Source organism: Aphelocoma coerulescens, chromosome 5 (assembly GCF_041296385.1).
Source record: "Aphelocoma coerulescens isolate FSJ_1873_10779 chromosome 5, UR_Acoe_1.0, whole genome shotgun sequence".
In the NCBI taxonomy this organism is placed as follows: Eukaryota; Metazoa; Chordata; class Aves; order Passeriformes; family Corvidae; genus Aphelocoma; species Aphelocoma coerulescens.
In genome coordinates, this window is record NC_091019.1 from 43,739,381 (window position 1) to 43,765,054 (window position 25,674).

General features: G+C 35.8%; 1 protein-coding gene across 1 annotated transcript in view; it reads right to left on the minus strand.

Moving 5' to 3' along the window:
• Positions 1 to 228: 228 nt before the first annotated feature.
• Positions 229 to 25,674, minus strand: part of SEC23A (SEC23 homolog A, COPII coat complex component) — a 28,440-nt gene continuing 2,994 nt past the window's right edge. Inside the window, exons 2-20 of the mRNA XM_069017845.1 lie at positions 24,855 to 25,096; positions 23,035 to 23,092; positions 22,695 to 22,781; positions 21,298 to 21,534; positions 21,123 to 21,202; positions 20,085 to 20,229; positions 19,590 to 19,748; positions 18,671 to 18,786; positions 17,157 to 17,280; positions 15,933 to 16,013; positions 14,131 to 14,220; positions 12,787 to 12,893; positions 11,672 to 11,825; positions 10,867 to 10,944; positions 9,733 to 9,894; positions 8,185 to 8,271; positions 6,557 to 6,712; positions 5,902 to 5,967; positions 229 to 1,671 (exon numbers count right to left, since the gene is read on the minus strand). Coding sequence (XP_068873946.1) covers positions 1,582 to 1,671; positions 5,902 to 5,967; positions 6,557 to 6,712; positions 8,185 to 8,271; positions 9,733 to 9,894; positions 10,867 to 10,944; positions 11,672 to 11,825; positions 12,787 to 12,893; positions 14,131 to 14,220; positions 15,933 to 16,013; positions 17,157 to 17,280; positions 18,671 to 18,786; positions 19,590 to 19,748; positions 20,085 to 20,229; positions 21,123 to 21,202; positions 21,298 to 21,534; positions 22,695 to 22,781; positions 23,035 to 23,092; positions 24,855 to 25,075 — 2,298 coding nt within the window. The 5' untranslated portion in view covers positions 25,076 to 25,096 and the 3' untranslated portion in view covers positions 229 to 1,581. The remainder of the gene's footprint in view (positions 1,672 to 5,901; positions 5,968 to 6,556; positions 6,713 to 8,184; positions 8,272 to 9,732; positions 9,895 to 10,866; positions 10,945 to 11,671; positions 11,826 to 12,786; positions 12,894 to 14,130; positions 14,221 to 15,932; positions 16,014 to 17,156; positions 17,281 to 18,670; positions 18,787 to 19,589; positions 19,749 to 20,084; positions 20,230 to 21,122; positions 21,203 to 21,297; positions 21,535 to 22,694; positions 22,782 to 23,034; positions 23,093 to 24,854; positions 25,097 to 25,674) is intronic.

Here is a 25,674-nt window from a genome sequence, read left to right on the forward strand (position 1 = left end):
AGGCTGTTTATTAGCTAAAATAAAAGAAAGTCAAAAAGGCTACTGAATTATCACTTTCTAAACTGCCACTAGCATAAACTGTTCAGTACCTCTGGAAGTTAAATTAGTTTGATACCAATTACTACATGAACAAAAAAGGTGAAGTTATTCTAAATTTTATCACTACTACCTTTATTTCCACATTTTATTTCAAGAACTGACATAAACCAGCGCAATAAATACAAGAAGTGAGAGAAAAACGTATTTTATTTGCATTGTGGCAAAAGGAGCTCATCTCATTTAGATCAAAGAAATGGAGAGCAAATGATTCAATCAAATTTTTAAGAATTTACAGAAAACAGAAAAACCACCCTCATGTCTATCATACCAATAAACAACTGAATTTCGTATGAACTCTCTATTCCTTTAGACTTGGCACAGTTTTTTATTGCCCACTACCACACTTCACATCTTTGCTTGTCAAAATGTTGTATTACCTATGTAAACATCTGTTTTATGTGTAAACTTCAACAAGTAAATGGGAAAGCCTACTAATTTATCCACCCCCAAAAAAATCAAGTGTGAACTTAATATCAAATTAATTACATCATATTCTACGTAATACTGTTTCAACAAGAACTATAGCCTGTTGAATTCCTAACAAAAAGGATGCAGAAACAAAAAGCAGATGTGCAGTGTCATGCATTAGTGTAATAACATTATAAGGCAACAATAAAAAAGGTAAATTTTATTTTTAAGTATACTCACCAAGACAAAAATCAAGGCTGTACTCTTAGTTCATTTTGGTAGTGTAGGATTTCTTCTTAGCTCAAACAGAAAGTGTTAACTTTGGAGCATATTCACCTGTTACTGTGTTTGATAATAGATACTTTGGTCACAATACATGTGGATTTAAATTTTGTGCAACAGTGGATTTTATACCTTTTCAGTTCAAATTCTTTATGTTGAAATAAAGAAAAACTCTGTTCCCAAAGAATCAAATAGGGTAAATGGGAAGAAATACTTGAAATTAAATACCCCTAAAATAAACAATACATGAACAATAATATCTCTGCAGGAAATAAAAGTTCCTAAGCCTGAATCAAAAGATTGAGTTAATACTATTCTTATATGCTTTTTGTTGTAGCTTTGTTCACTTCATGCTCAAATTGAGTAAGCAAAAGTAATTATATGGCAGTCTGGAAAGCCAGACATCACCAAAGATTTCCTTTATTGTTCAATAGGCCTTTGTACTGCAGAGCATAATCAACCCCAACCATTTAAACAAGAAACTGAAATCACATCTCGAAGTTGTTGCAAATGATCTCAAAGTAATTTTAGTACCACAGTAACCAAAATGACTGGTTTTTTCCTGAAGTTATTTGCCAATAACTTAATCTACTACCTGTGATTTTTAAAAACTGCAGTTCACATTAAAACATTTGCTGATAACAAAAGCTTTTCTTTGAAAACAACACTGCTTTACATCTAGTCAGGCAGCTTGTGCATATCAGAGCATTCTGTCAAGAGAGACACAGAAAAGGGTAAAGGAGGAAAAAGCTGAAATATGGCCGCAGTTTGTCTTCCACACACTGCAGAATCTCAGGCAGCACTAGAAACAGCGAGTTTCTTCAGATGATCCATAAATACTTGTAAGCTGACATCATCAGTAAGAATGGGTGCTCCAGACTCCTACGAAAGAAGGGAAAAAAGGACAACTGATTATACACATTGTGAAGAAAAAGCATTTTAAGGCACAGTATGTTCCACTGAATAAACATTTTATAAATTTAGCAAGACCTAAGAAGCGTATCATTGTTGAAATTCTCTGACAAAAAATCCCAGCAGACTGTACATTTACATAAATTTTCATACATTACATGAATTCAAGCATAAACCACAACTACATTCTCTTACATATTAACACATACAGCAATGACTTGCTGTATCACAGGATCTTTACATCAGCCATACACAACTCTAGAGTTTTTTGACAGCTGCCAAATATTAACTTACAAACTTTCCATGGGACAGTTCCTGCATCATTCCTACCTCAGTAGAGCAAAAGGGAGAGAAACAGTAATATGCAAGTGACACAACCAACAAATCAGTATCACTCAGTGAAGCTCAGACATAACAAAACGGTGAAAGGAGGAAACAGATCCCCTAAGGGTCTGATTTGACACCAAGGGGAGGTCATCTGGCTTTCCCAAAGAGAACTGGGCCTATTCTCTCCTGTAGCTCTGTACCACCTCAGAGAAAGACCAAAAGCATCTGAAAGTCACAAGCAATCAGATCACAAAAGATATGAAAAAACCTTTTGGGTGGATTCTTGCAATTTACTTTTTGACCTCAGAAGTATTTTCACAAATCCAAGAAGTTCAAAATGGTCATGTTTTAATTACTATTTTTGAACAAATTTACACTCAAAATAAGCCAGCAGTTGGCAACTCTGCAAATATTACATAGTAACTCCCTTAAGTTTTTTGAGAGCAGTCTACCACTACTTCCATTTACAGATGTAAGAAGAATTCCTATAAATCTCAACAATTCAATGTTTTCAAAGGTACTAAGAATTCATATCTCCAAATTAAACCAGAGCTGTCAGAACTCTTGTAAAGTCTTCCAAAAGACAGACATAAAAGTCTTAACAAGGATGCTCAGAACTGGTGCTGTTTCCTGAGAGCTGGCCGGAAACAGTTCTCAGTTAATGATCAAGTACAGCAAGATTTCTTGGACCACTACAATACACAGCCACTCTCAGGGAAGGCACACTAAATTATCTATCATCTGATGGCAGCAATATGAGATTAAAGGATGCTCTACTTCCAAGCCTGTCAAATGCCATGTCTGAGATCTCTTATTTAAGAATCACAGAATCATTTAGGTAGAAAAGACCTCTAAGGTCATCAAGTCCAACCACTAATCCAGCACTGCCAAACCCACTACTAAACCATGTCCCTAAGTGCCACATCTACACATCTCTTAAATACCTCCAGGAACGGTGACTCTACCACTTCCCTGGGCAGTCCATTCCAATGCTTGACAATCCTTCCTATGAAGAAATTTTTTCTAACACCCAATCTAAATGTCCTCTGGTATCTTGAGGCCATTTTTTCTTTTCCTATTGCTTGTTACCTGTGAGAAGAGACCAACCCCTACCTGGCTCCTTTGTGGTAGTTGTAGAGAGTGATAAGGACTCCCCCGAATCTCCTTTTCTCCAAACTAAGCACCCCCAGCTCCCTCACCTGCTCCTCACGACACTTGTGCTCCAGAGCCTTCACCAGCTCCGTTTCCTTTTTCTGGACACACTCCAGCACCTCAACGCCCTTCTTGCAGTGAGAAGCCCAGAACAGAACACAGGACTCGAGGTGTGACCTCACCAGCGCTGAGTACAGGAGGATGATCCCTCCCCTGGTCCTGCTAGACACAATATTCTTGATCCAAGCCAGAGTGCCAGTGGCCTTCTTGGCCACCTGGGCACACACTGGCTCATGTTCAGCAGCTGTCAAACAGCATTCACAGGTCCTTTTTGAAAATTTCAACTGCACCTTCAAACACCAACCACATAATGGAAATGCACAAAAAGTGTATCGTTGTTTTCTGGAAATGCTTTCTATACTACTAAGGCACCTACCTGCCTGCTAAAGTTTACAGAAAACCTTTACTTGAAATATTAAAAACCAAACTAGGCAATTCATCAGCTCCTGTAATACATTTTCAGTGGTGTGTGGGTGCCCTCTTCAGGTCAATGTGACTTTCAGTTGTTCAAAAAATAAAATATGAAACAATCATAAAGGTCATGAGAAAAAAAGAGCAAGATGCAAAACAGTTTGAAATTTCTCCCAGACATCACATTTCTCATTTCATAATTAGTACTTGATTCAACTTTTTTCACAAAAAACCTGCAAATACAAGAGCATATTATCTTGAGCACACACACTGCAATGCCCCCGGGTGGTTAGTACACCATTTTTTATGTTACCCTAGAACTGAATTCTTTTCAGCATTAAAACGGACAACTATCTTTTGTAAGATGTATCAGAGTCTCATCTGTCCAGCATGAAAAATTATCTTACAGATCAGTTAAAGAATTTTCTTGTACTCACATTTAGAATACTGTTTCATTTGCTTATTAATTAAACAAGCAGTAAACAGTTGTCCTGTACTGCTGGAAATGTGAAAACTTTAAAAATTCCAGGTAATGCTTAGATTAAAAATAAGATCTTCCAAACTACAAGATTTGTGTGTATGTCAAGGGGAAACATGATGAAGAGAAGCACTAACAAACTGCTGGTTAGATTACCAACTTTGGAAGCAAAAGAATTTGGGATTTGTGTTCAAATTGTGCTGGACCTGACTCAGTAAAGAATTTTCAAGTATTTTCACTCTGGAGCTCAGTGCTGTTCACTGCCAGAAGCCTCATTAAACAAATTCATTCCTATGAAAATGTACCCTGATAAAAGTTATTGACAAAGATGACTGCCATAAAACTACTACAGAGCTTTCTCACTCATGACTTCAACACTGTACACCATTTAGCAGAGTACTCTAAGAGCACAGTTAATACATAGCTTCAAATGTCTGATGCCATTACATTTGCATGAGAAGATGACACTGCACTAGCACCCACAGCAGTGTTTCTCCTCCCGCTATAGAAGCTGAATGTGGAAGAGGAACATGGAACAGAGATGCAACATTCAAGAATACAAGCTGCTACAGAATGTTTAACTTCTGAACATAACTTCCTTCCTAAAGACAAGGCTTGAAATCTGATTCCTGGTCAAACAGGCCACAGAAATTCTGGAAAATGTCAGTACACTGGCACTGGTGTATTTTCCAGTTCTTGCTTATAACTACCTTCAACACTTATTTCCCCTATTGCAAGAAAGTCCCTTAGCCTTTATGTGTGGTAAGCAGTCTCATTTCCAGTATTTTGAAGGTATTTACAGGGATGAGATCTAAAGCTCTGTGAGACAGGTGGACAAGGAGATAACAATACAAGGCTGCAACATGCTGACTTGAAGAGGAGGCCACCAGGCAAAGGTCAAGCAGCCTTATTAATGGCTCAGCCAGGTGGAGGAAGAAGCAACACAGAAGTGTTACAGTTCTCTTCTGCCCTCAAGCAATACACGCACATTTTCATCCACAAGACGGCTCAGCCTGGCCAAAGCTACCGAAGCCCTCACTGTCACTTGTTTATTTAAGAAAAAACACACCCACCAATATGAAAATCTTTTACGGCAGCAACAGGGAACCAATCCTATTTCACTACAGCAGGTATAAAACTGGTATTTTAAGACCTCCATGGTGTGGACAAGAATATGATTCTACCTCTCAGACAGGTTGATGGGTTTTGCTCCCCTCTCCCTCCAAAGCAGGAATACTCTTTGGTAAGATTTGCTTCTCTGCTACTTAGCAGAATGAAACTAAACTTAATTACTGGTGAAGTTAAGCTTAATGAATTGTAAATTGTAAACTTAGCTTACTCAATCATTGTCTAGCCTTAGTATATTTAGTGCTAAGGCAGTAAGTGCACTTATCAGTGACTATTCCAAATCTTTTTATCTGTTGCCTCAATAAACTCTCTACTTTTGACTTCGCAAAAAAGTCCTTGGAGGGGCTCTATCAGGCAAACATCAAACCCAGTCTTAAGACAACACTGTCTAATAAATTAGGCTAGACATGAAAGCAGCCTAACAGAAGCTTAAAATAGTAAACCAGATCATTTCTGTCTGAAGAAATAAAGCCCATTTTTCTTAGCTTTTGTAATTTTGGTCACATCAGACCAAAACTGCATTTTTTTTTTTTTAGTTTCAAAACTTCGAATTATTACTTATATGTACATAATGTGCCACTTGCCTTCTGAAATAGGAGGGAAAAATTCATGCATACAAGCTTGATCAGCAGATTCATACTCACCTGTCCCCACGCATACATATTGTTATGAGTCTGTGAGGGATTTACTTTTGAAAGCAGGAAACGAGCCTTTAAAAAAATATAGACAATAAATTAATCTTCTCAAATAGAATTTTCCTGGACTCAGAAAAAAGTTGTGTATGTATGAAATATGTCATTTCTATTATCTGGAGATACAGACATTGCAAACAGCACCTCTGTAAACAAAGCCACTCACTGGACTCCACAGCTGTAATGAAGAACTGCTAACAACTTTCTGATGCAGCTGAAAACAAGCTTTTGTCTTTTTCAAGCGCTAACAAGCAAATGTGAGTATCAACAAGACATTAATTAGTAAGTTTTAAAAAAATAACACAAAAGAGTAATTCTGGTATTGGTTCAAAGACCCAGACAAGTACTGTATTTTCTGCCCTACACACCTTACTCAAAGAATCAGAGTCCAAGTCAGTACGGTTGAAATAATAATAAATAGCAGGATTCATAAATTAGGGGAAAACCTACTCTTAAATATCTTGCTCTATAAAAGCTTTAAAATTCAAAACATTGATTTGCAATTTATGTATATTTTAGCACAGAAATGCATGCTTACTACCAAAAATATATCACAACATAATTAACACATCATTTCCCAGATTATATAATATATACTTCACCATACCTGGCTTCCTCCATGTTCTGTATCAATGTATCTGGGCATTGGAAATCTGGAATGGAGAATTTCTTGGGCATCGTCTATTGGAGCTTGCAGCAAGTGGTGGAAATTCTCATATTCTGGCATATCCTGGTACCCCGACTTACGCCACTGCGCTATGGTCTGGGGACAGGGGAAAGACAGAAGTTTAGAACTGATTCACCCAACTTTCTTAGAGAATACACAGGTCTTTTCAGAGGAGAATGTGCCATTGCTGGCCTCTTTTCTATCACTCATCCCTTTCTGCTCTATAGTAAGTTAATTTTTAAAAGCCAAGATGTGCAAGTAACACGCTACTATATTTTTTTTTTTCAAACTCTTAACAATTTGTGGTCCATTTGTATTTACTCTTTTTTGTCATCTTTTATATGCCAAATATTTTGTTTGGAGGAGGTCAATGATATTGTTTACACTTCTCTCATATGCATGTCTATGATATATGAGAAGTATTTACACTGGTATCTTTCACAGTCTGTAGCACAACCTCCCCACCCTCTAGGATTGAAGCTGGCTGCTCAAGGTCAGCTCACTGATACAGGCAGTTGTTAGGAAAGACCTGGAGGGACCCTCAGCAGGGTCCTCCCTCCTCTGCTTGGCAGCTGCTTTTAAACTGAAGGTCTCATTCCTGGCTCCTGTCTGAGCCACATGCCTGTACCAGGCCATGTACCCTACTGATCTGGACCCGCACTCAGGAACTTGACTTCATAGCCAGAACTTGGACCTCCCTCATCCCCATCAACTTGTCTGGTGATCTGGACTGAAGGCTTAGTCTGGCTACTGCTCAAAACTGCTCTGCTTGCTTTGCTCAGGTACAGTGGGGATAGGTCCTCAGTGATAAGACCCTGCCTGCCTTGCAATGATGCTCGCTCCCTGTTCTCGTTCCCTCAGGGAGCAGCCCACCACTGCTGCTTACTGACAGCACCTTACAAAAATGAGATAACATTCTGCTACTTAAGAAGTGTTGAAGTTTAGTAAATCTTTTTATCAGTGCAGCTACAAGCACATGATCCAGAACAGTATTTTTCAAATTCTCAGCTGCAAACCATTTACAGTTGCAAAGTAGTAAAAAGCAGTAGCTCAATTCCTCCAGGAAGGCAGAGCACTAGCAAGTCACAAGCACTTTAACTTATATTAGTAAGGAATGTCTACCTGCCTAACTGCCAGGTGCAGTTCCATTCCTCCAGGACAGACATAGATAAAGGGTGACTATAGAACTTGCTGTTCTGACTTCCTGTCCCTGAAGAACCAACTTAAACCAATCTAAAATAGTGAAAAGTGGGGAGGAGGGCGAGGCAGGCTATAACACTCTAAAGTAGGAAAAATATTGATCTAAACAAATACTCTGCATATTGAAGCTAATTAATCTCAAACTCATCATAAGAAACAGGACCAAAACATCAAGTCATGTCAGGTATTTGCCTATAGACGTGTTAAACTACCAAACTACAAACACAAACTGGGACTCTGCTGCCAGCCATGCAGAAGAAAGGTCAAGCACTGAGGTCCATTAGAATTGGAGCCTGACTTCTAGTGATTTCCATAATGTAGCACTCCTCCAGAAAAAAAGTATTTATGTAAGAAATGACAACTCTTACCTCTCCATGATAAATAAGGATTTGGAAAAATGTGTCCATAAGGAGAATGCGATCTGGTAAAATGCTGCTGCTATCCAGAAGAACAGGCTAAGATTTAAAAATAAATTTAAAAATCATCAATGGATGAACTGAGCAATTAGATGGCACTGCCAGATTTTTTAATCAGTAACTGAATCTTCGGAACTTTTTCAATCACTTACTAAAGCTCCGTATTTGCTCCTTTTCATGTTACACATCTGCAACCCACAGAATCTCATTCTGAAGTTATCTTGCCTGATTCTATATATAAAAGTTCATGAAAGTAATAAAAAATGTATTCAAGAGCTGAAACCCCTTTCATTATCATGCACTTTTCTAGTCTTTCAAGTACCTCCCTATTTACCCACACAATGCCATTAATTTGAATTGTATTTCAATGCATAAGGATTCAGCAGTTATTCAAATACAAGATTTGGGGTTTGTGAGTTGTTTGGGATTTTTTTAGTCTTGTTCTTGCAGCATATTATTACTGTGCATATATATCCCCCAATACTCTATATAGTAAATACTCATGATTTATGAAATTTAATGTAATATTTAAGGTTTTAAATCACCTTTTTAAGGGTGGAGACACTGAATCGGTGCTGTATGATTTAATTGAATCAGTATTACTAGAGATAACAAAAATATTAACTATTCCAAGAATCAAGAAAAAATATTATTATTCATTATACACTGAGACATCAGCTCCTGTTTAATCATATTTCTCTTTCAACCACCATTGGAACTACTTGTTTTTCATACATGGGAGAGTGATCTTACACTTGCAAGCTGCTCTTCACAAACCACCTTATTACTTTAATTTAAACGCCACTTCTAAAAGTCTTTTTTTATATCCTCATAAATATACTAAAAAAAAAAAAAATTCCTAAAAAAAAGTTAGAAATCCAACCTGCCAAGATCCTTGACTACTACATTTGTTTTCACTGCCTCACTCTCTTTTAAGTAACAGACAACTTTTGTTATCTGCTGTCCGAGACTTCTTCCAGAAGCTTCTTGGAAGACCAGCTTTTTTTTTTAGGTTTATACAGAATGTGCCATGACAAGGTCACCTGGAAGGTTCTGTACTAAATCTACACATAATGGGAACCATATCAAAATTAGAAGCTTTGGATTAAGGCATTAAAATAGAGGAAATTTTGTACATTTAAAAAAACCTCAACTTTTCTTTCAGGCAACAGCAAAAGTACATTTTTAAGTAAAACTATTTTTGTTTACATTTACATTCTGGCACCACAAAACCAAAAAATGCTCTCAAAAACTAAAAAAAAAGTACCATCCTTTAGTTTAAAACATAACGTCTTTACAAAGTGACTTTTGTTCTCAAGACTGCTACATCAGAATTCTGAGATACACCTTGTTCATAGCTGTTTTAAATTAAATGAATGTTCTTTCTCATACAATAAATTTTAAACCAATACATTTTGTAACATGTAACGGTGAAGACAGCAATCACCTCTTTCTCAACAAAGCGCCTTTTAAACCACTATGGAGTTATTTTACTGATACCTCTGGAGGTCCATTGAAAGAGTAGGCATAAAGAATTGGCTGAACCATGATAAGAGACTGGGTCAGATCCTGACGCATAAAATGATGACGATAGTAGGAGCTCTCATCCGGACTGTTGTTAAAAACTTGTAAGAAAGGAGATCTTCTCAAGTGAAACATGAACTGCAAAACAAGAACCATTGGTTTGAACTTTGACAGATAAAAAGGACAGTTCTACAAGGAGGAGGTATTTTCCACAAACTACATGAGACCAATGCCACAACAAAACTGAATTCCAACTCCTTTAACATTTCTAATTTGTATATGCACGTTTGCCAGTTTTTACACACTCCCATGACAGTAAGAGAGGCATCAGAATGGGAAAACCTACAAAGCAGCTTTGAAATCCTTCCTTTACTGTAAGTTCTACTGTTCCTATGAGGGAGGTGGATGTTCTGGAATGAAGTAAGTTATAGCACGTGAACAGAAAAAGAAACATTAACCATAGCAAAGTCAAACTTTGCTAGTAAAAGCATATGATTTCATTGCTGAAAGAAATTCTCCACATGCTGACTCAATCTCTACGCAACACCTAACACCTACAGACAGACTGGTAGGGAACTGAAACAGAAATATCATGGGAGTGTATGAAGAGTCCAAAAGTGAAGTGTCTGGAGCTATCAGAATGGAGAAATTTATCAGAATGGATTATTAGCAAAGAAACTATTCAAAGTTTGATACTGTCAAGGTCAAGTTCACAGAAAAGTGTTTCTTTTCAGTATCAAATCACATGGGAGAGAAACAAAAAAGCAAACCCATTTATTTTCTTATGTTTTCTGAATTTCTTGATTAGAACATCCCTTTAAAAAGTGCCATTAAATGAATTACAAATTCAGGTGAGATAAGGATTGCATTGTAGGAGAAACAAAAAATTTACATAGTTAGACATTTAACTTTAAGGGCAGAGGACAAAAGGGGACACAGCAGCACAGACAACAGAAGTGATTTTCCTAATGTCACATGCCAGACAGTAGTTGGGGGCAGGGGTTCTGTTCATCCTGATATACCTTATTGTACTCAGTGCTACAAGGACTCTTTCTTCACTGAGCATTCTCTTTTATCCCTATAGACAAACCTTCCTATAGACAAACTCACCTGTGGATAAAGTGAAAATGTTTCTGAAAATCTGAAAGAGCTTGGATCATCCTTGTGATATTCTCCAAATTTCTGACACTGGAGGAAATGAGAAAGAAAATCTATATTAAGAAATATGCTTTGCTTGGTCATGCCATTACTGGAAGTTGGGTTTTAAGAGACACGTGACTTGTAGTGCTTACAACTTTGTAAACAAACAGAAACCTAGCAAAAACACTGACAACAAGTTCTCTCTTTAACAGGCAGCCGTTTTCTTGAATACAAGCCTTCAACAACTTTGTGTGTTGGTTGTTTTCCCCTCTAAAATCACTAAGCAGAGTTAGGTGATTAAACAGCCCAGAAGACATTGTTCAAAATTAAATTATTAATAAATGCTTACTTACAAATAAAAAATAAATTTTTAAAAAACCAAGCAGAAAATTGAACTTTTGAAAATAAAAAAAATTCCATATGGTTTTTCTAGATACTTCGCCTTTTTTTTCTGCTAAAAATATTTACTCTACAATATCATTATAAGCAGCAGAAAGTAGAGAAAACTTTCATTTCTGCTAATCACATGCTATAATTTCTCTAAATTCTTCTTAATTATCATGTGCTGAGGAAACACCAAAAAAAATCAAACACACCTGCTCTTTTTCTAATTTAAAATAGAAAATCTTAGTTAATTCTGTATAGCCTCATGTAGAAATTAAGCATTCAGTTCATTTTTTGCTTTTATTTTAAAAGAAACCATCACTGAACAGCAGTCATTTATGTGTCTGCAAACAAGAAACCAATCTGACTCTTTCAATACAGCTCGTTTTACCAGTCGTATAAGTTGTCTGTCCAGCCACCTCAGCACATCAGGCCCCTCCTCTGTCTCTGCCCTGTACACTGCCAATCTAGCCATGAGAATTGCAGCAGCTTCCTGGTCAAAAGATGCAGCAATGTTTTGAATCTGGGTCTGTGCATCTGCCCAGCTGCAAAATAAAAATACAAGGATTTGCATCACAGTGAAAGGAAAAAATCCAACCTCAAAATATTCCTTCAAAATTAAGGCAAAGAAAGTTTAACAGTTAGCAGTTTAATAAACTCATGCTGAAGCTTCAAAAAATCTACTGGGTAGATTAAACAAGCAGCCTCCCAGTTAACCATTCTTTAATTAGAAATGTTCCTTATTTGTACAGATATCATGCAACCAGTGAAATAAAATATAATGTCACTAATAGAACAGCTATCATATTTTTTAAATAATTAATTGGTTATTACAGAAAACACCGTCCACGAATCTAATCGATATTCCCACATAAGAAATTTTCTTGCGCACTTTGCCAGTTCTTTTTAACTTACAGAGTAAACTATTCATCAGCCATTTCATCAGTCACCAAGATTTTACTAATACAACTAATTATGTTAACAACACAGTCATATCAACAGTTAGGGCAATGCTTTTTTCAATAAACTGAATTTTCCATCAAATTAACCAAGCAATGATCTCCTTCAACTTAGAGTAAATAAATGTCACTGGACATTGAAAAATGTCTTCAAGATATTAAACACCATTTCCTAAAATTGTGAAGTATATTGAATCAAGGAAACTGCAGGTAAAGGTTATACACAGAATACCAGGTATTTACATCCCAATGAACTGCAGTTAGCACTCTCAAGTTAAGTTATGAACTGATTTTTGCCATTCCAAACATCTCTTCAGTTCAGGCCACAGAATTTCACTCAAAGCTTCCCCTTCGTCTAAAATCACTTGGCTTTCTTCAGAGCACTGCTATAATAACATTATACAGCCACTGTAACCTCTCAGAGAAGAAACAGTCCACAGAACAAAAGAGGCAACTGTCTCAAACAAGAGACTGCTTACAAAATCTACAAAGTAAAAGGCATATATATACCGTGACTTTTTGAAAAGTATTCACAAGTGAAACATACTTTCTGGCAACTGTGGTCACTCTGATACGTCTCTGTCCACTGGAATGCTGGTACTGAGTCACAAACTGGATTGCACCACGCCCTCCTTGAGGAATGGGAGCATTGTGCTAAGTACAAAAGGAAAATAAATGAAAGGGAATCTCAAGATTTTACAGTACAATTTGAAAACTTGTAACTAATTACTAGAAAATCCTAACATTCTTTGCAATAGGCAGCCCCAGTTATTTAAATGCATTGTCTGGTGTTTTTATTATGCTGAGTACCTTTATTAAACACAGATAATCAACTTGGAGATTGTTAAGGGGTGTTAGAAGCACTTGCTGGCTTCACCAGATATCCTTAAAGCAACCAATGCTCTCTCCTTACAGAGACAACATTTTCCCAAGGGGCCTTGTAATTCCTGGTTCCATCACATTCTATTTGAACACCATATGATTCACTGGAATTACAGGATAAGAAAACTGATACTAGTCTAAAATGTTCACTAATGAATCTGCAATAGTATTATCAAAACAAAGATTGAAATCCAGGTATAAACTGAAATTTCAAAACTCTGCTCAGTGAAAATACAGATTTACACACTATGTAAGCAATTCAGAAGAGGAGAGGAGTTGAAATCAACTATTACACACTGTGACTAGGCCGGTTTTAGAGCTACTAATAAAACAAGCCCAACATAAATATGCAAAAAAGTAGAATTGAAACTTGGCTAAGGTAAGTTCCAAGTTTTCAAACCTCTGCATAGATAACAAACTATGAAATACAGCATACCAAACATATAGAAACTATAGTCAGCTGCTTCTTGGAACAAGAAATGGTGTGAGAATGAGTAGCACACTTGCTCCTCATGTTTTCATCCTCTTTTCTAGTAGCCCCCCAGGGAAACAGGAAACCTGTTTTGCCCCTGATGCATTTCAATGAAACCAATCTTTGCTTGCAAATACTGAGCAATAAATTAAAATGTATCACTATGTAGTAATTACCTTGTAACTAAAACATCAGAGAAATACTGAAAAGAACTTTTAAATATACCCATTACAGCATTTTCATATAATGCAATTAAAATACATTTAATAAGTAACACAGTGAAAGAAAAACTTGGAGTTAGAGACTATAAACTCTATCCAAAATAAGTAGGTTCCTCAGTTCTCATTATCACTTACAAGAAGATTAGCCCATCATTAAGCAGTTAGTGTCCACCTCTAAACTTTGACAACACAAAATGGCAACATCATTTTTATCCCTGCTACTGTGCTTGGGGAAATCACACAAAAATACAAGCTTCAACAGTCACATAGAATAAAATTACTGTATTTAGCAGACAAGTAGACAAATATTTATTACCTGGTTTACCACCTCAAAGTACAGTGCAAGTGTTGTAGTAGGATTAAGACCACAAATCTTCCACTGACAAGTGCCTCCTGTTCCAATCTCCTGCAGAAAGATTTTGTAATACTTTTATAAACCAGAAGTATTTCCTGGTTTGTGAAATACAGCATCTAGCCATTATAGGTAACTGTTTGCAACTACTCTGTCACAAGCTTTCTCCCTGGTCACTCTGCCATCTTCTCAGACAAACACTCCTGCAGAACAACTGCAGTGCTGAATGTAGGAATAATAAAGAAAAGAGACTGCTGTTTTAAACAATTAATACATTAGAAAGATCAGGAGCTGGCATTACAAAAAAATTGAAAATGCAAGAAACAGGAAAAAGTACCAGACTTTGCTTATACAGTCACAAAAGAGGCAAAAAGCACATGTAAGTGGAATGACTCTTCTAAGGCACAGCAGTAAAACTGAAAGCAAGCTTACACGCTGTATTTCATGTAGTAACACACTCTCAAGTAACTAACAAGGTAACTACTCAGACAGCAATGTATTTCAACTGACAATTCCTTTTTGGCATCAAAGCAACATAAATATCCAGCAAAACCAATTAAAGTAATCCATCGTCCATAATGGACACAGTGAAGCCAAATAAAACATTTAAGGAAAACTACACTGACAATATTGCCACTGCACCTGTATTCACTTGAAAGCATTATAGCTAGAGGAATTGTCCAGTTATCACTGAAATGAGCTACATGCACTCTCATTTTATTCATATTCAAATTTTAATTCAGATAATTTCAACAAAAAGAGGGTTGGAATATAAATTAATCATTATATAATTGCAAAGCAACAATCTCACAACCGAATTTCCTATTACCTTCTATGAAATAGATATGTAGCTTAAATGAGATGTACCTTTAACTTATTTTTGGTGTTTTTAACTTTTATTGAAATATATGCAATCTCTTCAGCCAATGAAATGAGAAAAATCAGTACCAGATCACTAAAAAAAAAGGCTGATTATATTGAAATTTTTAAATTCACAAAGATCCAAACATAAATAAGTTATGGAATAAATGTGCTTATTAAAGCAGGCCATTTGTGAGCATTTTCAAACTGGGAAGTGCTCAGTTATGCAGATTGTTAGGAACAAAAGTGAGACTTCTCAAACACAAGACATTTTGGTCACTTGCAGGAATTGTTTTTTTTTATTGGTAATCAAATGTTAATAATATTATCTGATAAGAAAATAATTGATGATTTAAGTCTAATATAATTTAAAGGCATTACTTCAGGAGCCCACAATGGTTGGATCTTCCAATCAATTAATTAAATGTGCATTTGGTGAAACAGCTACAAAAATGGGAAGACAGAGTCAAGATAAAAGGGATGTTTCCAAACTCTGGTGCCTTCCTGTTCTGTCAATTCTTCCTAAAAAATTTGTTTTCATGGTTCACTTTGGATAAAAGGAGACAGCTCTGATTTTAACAATACAGCATGCTAACTCACTTTCTACTCGGTTTCTGCTACATCATCATGTAACTTCTGTATAATAAGTTTAAAGCAATCAAATTTAAACAATCTAAACAAGTGGACATACCTAATCAAGTAACAAGGGATCTGCAAGGTCTAATACAATTGAATCTGACCTAGTAATGAATGTGAGCTTGCACGTATTTAGTTTAAAAATCAGTAAAAAGTGAACACTTTGTTCCATTTATGGAAAAGTTTCAGCCTCTCATTAAGTCCAGAAATCTAAAATCCTATTTTTCCATAGCAGAATATTACCTTCATTTTTAGCGAAGTTTACTTACATTTTCTGAGACACATGGTCCCTTAGAGTTGAGAGAGACACAGGGTCCAATCGCTCCAGAAATCTTTACTTCTCTTGAAGTCTTCATATTTTAAATAAAAATATACATTAACATGACATAGCTAAATAATTCAGTCTCATTTTATCATTAGATAATTGAAACCTCAACACAGATGACTGATACCTTTAGGGAAGGTTACACATATAATAAGACTTGATACATTTGGAGACACTTTTCAGTTTCTACTCTTAATTACGTTTGTTTGCTATACCAACTAGTGTATCTTAAACAACAGCGTGAACATAAATTAAAACATTGAGAAAGGCTGCTTTATTCATAAACATAAGAGCCTATAAAGTATACTGGGTAATGTTTCCTTTCTAATGAAAGGATTAAAATATTCAAAGGTAAGATTAAAACTGAAGACTAGTAAGATAAGCTTACACACACCTGACAAGGAATTTATACTCTATGTCCTAAACATAGTTAGCTAAAAGCAAGATCCAGTTATTTACATTCTTCCAATGTCACCGTCCTGTTTGAAGTGACCTGTACGTCCCTCTAGAACTGGAGTTCCCTTTTTACATTTTCCAGGATCTTTCAACAAAATCCCCATGAATATGTGTACAAAAAGAAGAGGGTGCAACTATTTGTCCTAGTACTAAAAATTTAAACAGAATTTTACCAAATATGAAAATAGTCTCATATTCTTCTACAAAGTGGTACAGTAATACTTTTCAAGAAACATCAAAGAAGACAGTGCCTGAACCTACAGCATATTCGGCTCTAAGCTTCTCACAATGGGGGAGGTAAAAAACGACACTGTTAAAATGCCAGAGTGGATTTGGTAAGGATGGAAAATGAAAGAAAATTTGTCCTGGACTATGCAGAGAAACTGACCTACCTAAAACCAAGAAACCACTGATACCAAAATCTAAGCTCACAGCATCGTTAGTTTCTAATGGAGATACTTATTTTACTTTAGTCTCTCTTTTGGCTGTCACTGAATGTAAAGTGAGAAGGAACTACCATTATACCTAACTCGCATTTACAGAATCACAGAACTGCAGAAAGATAGCTAGGCAGTAACAGCTATGTACAGGCCAATCTTAATACATCTGTTGAGCATCTTCCTAAAGATTTCCTTAAAAGAGCAAAGATTCCACAGTTTGTAGCAATCCTATTCCACTGTTTCACTAACAGACTGCATTTTTGTATGCTTACCTTTATTTCTAATGTGCCGCCAAATCCCATTTTAAACTGTCCTTGCATATCTTTAGTGAACACTCTCTGAAAAGTTTGTTTGAATAATGAGGTATTGAAAGAGTCTCCCATTACCATGTAGCCTCTAGACAACAACAAAACAAACAAAACCCATGAGTTAAAATAGATTATTTATACAGCTCATTTTTATTAAAGACTAAAACTGAAGACAGTTCATTGTGAGACATATTTTTACCTTCATAAAACAGACTAATGTTAAATTTGTACTTGCTACAATGTTAAGGATAAAATTTTTAAGTGAGCTCTTTGCCCTAGGCATCTTAAGGTCATGTAACAAAATCTTTCACTGGGAAAATACTATACTGGACTTTCAACACTAAGGATGTCTCAAGATCCTGTCACACAAAGTCAGTTTACTTTTAATATTTATTATTCCAAATTACAGTATTTTGTGTAGTTCACTCATTATTTCAGGGTTAAATCTATGCTCCAGAAGCATGATTTATTTTTATGCTTAGCAGTACTCTGTGGATGTAACTGCAACAGTTGCCACTTGTCATGAAATATCATACCCTGCCTTTAGAAAACAGTAATGGGAGATATTATTTTCAGTCATCAAAAAATGTTAATTGAAACCTTTTAGTAGGTCAAACATTACACCCAAAAGAAGTTTCCAGGTGGATACTCAAAAATAGAAGAAAATAGATATGGATAGAATCAGAAATTCCTCCCCTTAATGCAGGATGTAACCAGAACCAAAATAGAACAGCTGTATGAGAAATAAACTATACATTAAGGCTACAGAAATAGGGTGAGTCACATGAGCAGACAGAAAGAGCAAAACAGTATAAACAAAAACATAACTTGAGTGTGATGCAGAAAAGGAATAGGTGTCAAATATGCAGGTAAAGTCAAATTTAAACATAAATAGCCTGAACAGTGAAGGCTCCCAAGCTAAGGCTATATATACAGCTCTGAAGAGAAGCAGCGATTAGCATGACCAAGCTGGCCTGAAACTCAGGAGCTGTACTTGATAGTCATCTAAACCACTAGCTGAACCTATAAACAACAATATATAAAAGAACAGCATAAACAAGACAGAAAGAATAACAGAGGGTTTTGTACCACTCTGAAGAACAAGAAAAATAACGATGACAGGTCCTTATCGTTACTGAAACCTGCCACTTACACAAATACACACAGAAAAACAGCAACAGCATATCTGATAAATATTCTGTTTAAAAGATATCCATGTTATTCAAGCCTCAAAAAGATCACATTAAAAGAAAACAGCAAACCCACTTCTGATTAAACTCAGAATTGTGGTGACAAATCTGCCAGAGACCAAGATATTCCAAAATTCCAGCATAAATGCAACAATCACAATTTATCAGTGTGTTTATGCTTTTTTTTTTTTAAACAGCAGAATGTTTTTTGCAAGTGCTTCCTGTTAAACAATTTAAAAAACTAAAAAACTGCTTCATATACTACTAAAAAACAAATGGGACACATACCCAGTGTAGTTGGGACAACACTTCATCTCCAGTAGACCAGTCTGATCTAATGCACATGCATATATGTCAATAACATGACCATTTGTTGCAGCTCGATTAGCCAGGGCTTCAAAATGCTAAATACAAGATGAAAATACAGTTCATAGCAATTTACAATGTGAACTCTCCTCATCTTCATATTAAATCCTAGACTTACAAAATTTTTCTAAAACAACATTATCAGACTTTATTCACATAAAAGTGTATTTTTTTCCTAAAGTTAAAACTAAGACTGGAATTTTCAACACTTGGGGTTTTTTTCTGATCAGCTGAGAGCCTGACTCACATTAAAGAGAACTGTGGTTGCTATTTAAATTAGAAAATTACTTTGATCTTCCTCCTTTTAAAATTTGTAGTTAGTACTAAATCCAGCACAAAACTGAATTTACTATTCTAATCTCAAGTGTCTACAATGAGAGGTGCCTGCAACTGAGCTAATTGTTTAAGATCCCATTATCAGTCAAGATGAATTCAACAGGTTTTGGATGCAGTTCATCAACCCAAATGTACTAAATCAAATTAACTATGACTAAACTCTACAGCCTAATCCTCTCCTAGCTAGAGACAGTTTTGAGCACCTGTCTTAAAAGCACCAGCTTACAACACTAGATATTACCATTTGGTCACAAAAATTTTTTTCTGAATTAAACAAGAGAAACGCTCCAAAGAACTTTAATGTGATCTAGACAAGTCCTAACTCAATATATTGAAATTTCTGAAGAAATTCTTGAGACATATCACTATTCAGAGCCAGCTAAACAAAACCTCAAAATTCTCACCTCTTTACACATTTGCTATAGCTAACAGCATTTTACAGTGCCAAGCAATTTAAATGCTTACTTACTGGGAATATGTATGAAATCCCATGATCATCTCTTACCTTAGTACCCTTTTTAACATATTTTGCATTGTCTTTTTCGATGTCATGCCATGATCTTATAGGTAACTTCAATTCATCCCCAACAACCATGCCAGGTCCCTGCGTAGCTGGTCCTCCAATGAACATCATTATGCGTGCACCAGTATTAGGGAAAGTGCACTGCAGGAATTAAAGACAAATAAAACCCTTGGGTTTTGCTACAAGCTGAACAAAATAAGTAGATACATGGGTATTTATCACACTGCTAGGATTGTAACAATAACTGCATTTTTTCACTCCAAAAAGTTAAATCTGCCAATAATTCAATTCCCAATTTTGCCATATTAAAATGTGTAAATGTCTATGATATTCTATTAACGTAAGGGATGATATCCATCAGAATCATCCTACAAATCTAATACACATCAGTTAGTAAGGTTTTTACATACTGATTGTGGCAGCTTTTCTGCAAGAAAATTATCTACATTTTAGCACAGCTGTAGTTAAAGCTATTACCTCAAGGAGTCCTACAGCTATAGACAGGGCCACTCCAGAAGAACGTAAGGGCCGTTTTCCTTGTGGAACAGGCCAAGGATCCCGCTGCAGTTCACCCAACAGATCAGTAAGATTCATATCAATTTTCTGCACTGGTTGCAAAAATCTAGAAACAAATATGTGGAAGTAGTTTAGACTTAAATTATTAAATAAAAATTTTATCAATTGCTCACTAGCAATATATTAGACATGTATTTGAAATGTCTAGTTCTAGATTCTAGTCTGAATTCAGAACAATGTCTCTGCTTCATCAAAATAAAGCAGTTTGGAATTACTACATACACACTCAGCTTAAGAAGTTCAGCAAAGAGCTTGCAAAATTGAAACTTGCAGACTTAGAGATACCACCACTATCCAGAAAGAACCCTACCTAGTCAAAAGAACAGAGCAGGTGATGACCTATGAATCTCAAAAAGAAACACATTTCACTACTTCAGTGACAATCAAAGATCAGGAGGAAAATTAACATGTAAGATCTCTTTCATGCTGTTGCAGGAAATCTACATATGCAGCTAATTTTTGCAAGGCAGAGATGGCAAAACTGTCTTCCTTTCTCGTAATTTTATAAATTCCTTCTATGTCACAGTGAAATACACAAGAAAATCCTGTAATTGCTGAATGAGAGACCAAAGGGGAGGGAAGAGGACTAGAGGAGGGAGAAAAAGGGAAGGCACAACTGGATATCTGCATAAGAAAGGGTCACTAAAGCATCTATTAACACTTTCCAGCACACCAGTCAACAGAAGTATCATTATTACTATTTATGTATCTATAACATGCCTCTCATAACACTTCCAAAAATCATCCAGATAGTATTACTATTACCCATTGAGTAATTTCTTCCCAGTATAAATTGTAGGAAAGAACAGTCTACTAGTAAATTTGTGCCTGACCAAGAACTTTGGCTGTCAGTTTACTGTTCTCATGGTCATAAAACCTAGGTTTTCCAGTACATCAGTGTAGTCAAGGTACATTTTAAGATGTTTAAAGATTGATTACCTGTTAGAAGGTGGTGGCTGCTGCACTTGAGGACCCCGACCAACTTGTGCAACAGCTACTTTTGTAAGCCCCAGCATTTCCTGTAGTCAAATAAGATTTTATTACAAAATTTGTTTACAGACTATCTCACCATTAGCATCCTAAGGATTTACTTTTGTTTGCCTCTGTTCATTACCTGAAGCTGTTTTGCAGAGAGGTCCTTTGTTCCTCTGAAGACATAACTTTTGGAAATTCCTTCACAGCCAAGCTCATGAACTTGCACCATTCGGCCAAAGGTAATGAGACCAACTAATGCTGTTGGTGGCAGAAGACTAAGGGACATTTGCATGGATTCCTTCAGAGCTTGCAAGTCTTCATCTTCCATGCATGTATCCACAACATAAAGAAATATCAACGGCATCTGAGGACCACGCTTTGAGAAACATAATTATAATCATATGAAAACCAGTATTTTTGGAGTATTTAAAGGATCAAAAATGAACAAGTAAGATGCATCTTGTAAAAGTTTTAATTTAAATCATACCAGTAATGTGAATGTTCCATCTAATTTAACTCCCTCTCAATTAGTAATCAGGATCCAGAAAAAATACCCTACCAAAGGGAACTCTGTACAAAAAGGAAATGCTTACTACACAAGAAAAGAAAAAGTCCTTTCAGGAGTTGAGACAGTTTTGAAGCATGAGCCAATTACATACCTCTTTTAATATACAACGAGCTTTTATTGCTCCAAGTGAACATAACAATCATAAAGCTATTCACAATTATAAAATATTCTAGCCTGATGACATTCCATGGCATTTCACCTCAGAATTTTTTTCTAGACACCATCTGTACTTTTTATTCTAGATAAACTAATTTTGCTGTACTATGAGCAAACATTCTATTTACTTTGCATTACAAGAGTTGGCAAAAAGTATTCGTTCTTCCTTCGATTAAAATTTGTAAGGCTCCAGTGAGGATTCAGATTACAATTTGTCTCACTGAAGTCTTAAAAATTTTAATCCTCAAAAATGGAATTTGGAGATTAAAAATTTGCAATTGCAAATTTTTGCAATTTAGAGGTTTAGGTCTATTTTTTATTTCTATAAAAAGCAACCTCTATCCTGAAAAAGGATGAATACTAAAATTCAAACACCTGAATTGAATATGTATTAGCTGTTGTCTCTAAACCAGACAGCACTAAAACTACTCATCATTCAAATACAAACCTAAATTCAAATGATTAATGATGGGTGAATGAACAGTCAAATCTGAACGACATTACTTCAGCAAGCAACAGAGGTAAGCAGCCTCCTGACACAAACATCAATTAAACTCATTGTAAAGAAACAGACCTAATAGAAGTATCACCTTTAGAGAACTCTCTTTTTCTCTGTTTTTTAAACCAGTCTTATTAGCCACCCTAATGCTCAAATGTTTTCCTTTTCCAGCTGATGGCATCAATGTTCAATCTACTAACAAGCACACATATACTCACAGTCACTAAAGTACAGTGGAGAAGTAAAACCGAAATTTATTCTTTTTGTACACTGCAAGGCAATAGATGTTCAAGATTCTATTTAATGATTTTACCTGTACTACATATTCAATGCTGGAGAATTGAGGCAAAAGTTCAGCTGGCTGATTCATTTCAGATATGCCAGCATAAGTAGGGGGAAACTGCAAATAAAAACACAGAAATTAAATATAAATAAAAGATTACAATTTCTACAAAAGTGAAAAAAGGACTTCTTTTCAACAGATATTCACTATTGCTGTGATTAAAAAAATCTCAATGCAGTGTCTGAAGATACAGTTGCACACTCCTGCTTTTGCTGTCAATTTCAGTTTGCAAATATAATTTGAAAAATCAAGATTTTCATTTCACCTTGTGAAAAGTATTTTCTATATGTTGAATGTTTTATTTTCTTACCTGGTTTCTCTGGTAACAAAAGTTGCAAGCCCAGAGTTTTGCTCGATAATCCACTTGGCTATAAAAATACAATAGGAAAAGTTTATATAGCATGATCAATTCATTTTCCTCCACTGTTCCTACAATACTTTTCTTTAAAATTTTAAAAAACACATTGACTTTGAAAAAGCTTCCTTCTAATATACTTTCTCCTAAATACCCACATTACAAACTGAAAATAAGTGGAGCGTTACACAGATGTATCAGCCAAATTACTGTGTTTAGGGAAAAGGAATGGTCTTCAGGAAAAAGATGCAAATAAGAATGTAAAAATACAGGCTTCACACCTATCTTAGAGCCTTCCTCCATGGTTTTAGCAAATCTTGTTAACTCTACTTTTGTATTTTTCATCTTTTTCTGCCTCTGTCTATTAGTTGTCACGGTGTGGGACTATCCTGAATATACACTATGCCCTAAAAAAACAGGTTCCAACATAACAGTTATCTCTATAACAAAAACATTGTTTTCAATTGATGAGTCTACCTCCTTTTGCCTACATTTTTAGTAGTATTCAGATAGTTTAAATAAAAAATGTAAATTCTATCTTCATGCCACAGAGATATCTTAACAAAATCCTAATGACATCTTAAGGGAAAGTCAATTTAATAGTTCTCAATATACACTTCCTGCTATTACATCTTCTCCTGCACAAGAGCAAATCTTCAGATAAGTCCCAGCATGCTGTAAACAAAACATAAATCTATTGCTATCTAATTATCTTTACCAGTTATAGAGGCTGCAAATTACCTAGCCCAAAGTGCCACAAAGGCTTCAAGTCTCCCCAAATTGAGTCTCTAATCACCCTTTCAGGGGGAAATAAAATCCAGTCACGACTTGCATACACAATACCAAAAAAATGTACACAGTTCCCTGTAATGTTGGCATCTGTCTGACCCTTTACCAGTTTGTCTTCTCACTGGTTTTCTTCCAGCCCTCAATAAAAGATAATGCTTCTGAAAAAGTTAACTGTAACTAGCCACTGCAGCTGTTTAATACTGAAACACAATTATACATCTGCTTTGAAGTTGTTTTTTCTCCCAAGCAGGGACAAGTCATTCATAACATTAAATTTGCTCTACAGGTTCTCTGACATCATGTCTAATCTCTATCATTCAGGACCCTTCCCATGCCTATCAAACTCCAACTCAGAAATCATTCTGTTTCTTTTCCATACTTCTATGACAGGAATGACATATGAAACACCTCCTCTGCTTCCAACCCAAACTTACCCATGACTAGTCCACAATCATTTGAGCTTGTGCCAATATCACTCAAGCTTAAACAGCTTTCCACCCTCTTTCGTGCCTACTTCTGATGTTATCTGTTTATCACCTTCTGCTTTGGTAAATTAAACCAGATAACCTGCTTTGGTCCACAAATGAACTAAGGTCAGTAATAAATGTAGTTTATTTCACTTGGAAATTAAATATCAGGGTCCAACCGTTCAAAAGATACAGTATTGTAACTTTTTACCCAAGTCATTTTCAAGAGGCAAAATGAAAGAGTATACTAACTCCCAAGATGTATAGTTCCAGAAAAATGACATACCTAATCAATAGTAAGAACACTGAAACTACTCACTAAATGAAAGCTATGTTTTAGGTATATATGTTACATATGCAAAGCTATGTGCAGAACCTTCTAACATCTGTAAGTCTGTGCTGTATAATGATGTGAGGAGTACTTGAACTTCCATACACCAGATCTTTCACACAGTTCAGCTATCAGTGTTCTCAAGATACTAAGGCAAAGTACTGCAGTAACATATGCATTAGGTTTACCATAAGGGATTCAGAACAGCTCGGCACGTGGTCCTACTGCACAACACTGGCTCATACTGGATAGGAGGCAAGTCTGGCCGTTCCTTCAGTGGCGTGAAGAGTGCAGCCACCGGGACTACCATTCTTGTAGCTTCAAGACGACTTGAAGGCCAAACATTCCAGCTGAATCTAACTCCATCTCTGTCCTCATTCTGCTGGATAAATTCCAGGAAGGTTGTCATGGTCAACTTCTCCCTTTATCACTAAAATAAAATCATAACTGTTAACAGAATGTTGACATGCAAATATTTTTATCCACTAAATGCTGAATGCATTTAATGACAGTCACATATTCAAATACAGTAACTGAGTTACAGTCAATAAAACACTGAGTAGAGCTTCTTAAATCCTAAAAGCAATGAGCAGAATTCTAAGGGAAAACAAAATACTGCTGTATAAAATTTGTTTTCTAACTATATTTTTGCTATCTCATGATGCAGTCTACATGCAAACATAAAGAAATAACAACATGATATTCCTACAGCAAAGCTAGCAAATAACTTTGTAAGAAATACAAGTGCCATATTCCGACACATTATCTACAAAGAAGCACTTTTCAACAATTCTTTGAATTCAAATTTACCATTTTGGGCATTGACCTAAGGCTTTCAAAATCTTCTGCTACGATTATTTACAAGCTGAGGACGGGGGAACACAGACACATCTGAAAAGCTCAACAGGTACCCGTGAATATCTGGGAAAGTTAGCAAGGAGCACTCCCTCCCCCCAATCCCAAACTCCCCAGCTATAGACACACTGTACCTGACTATCTGCTGCATGC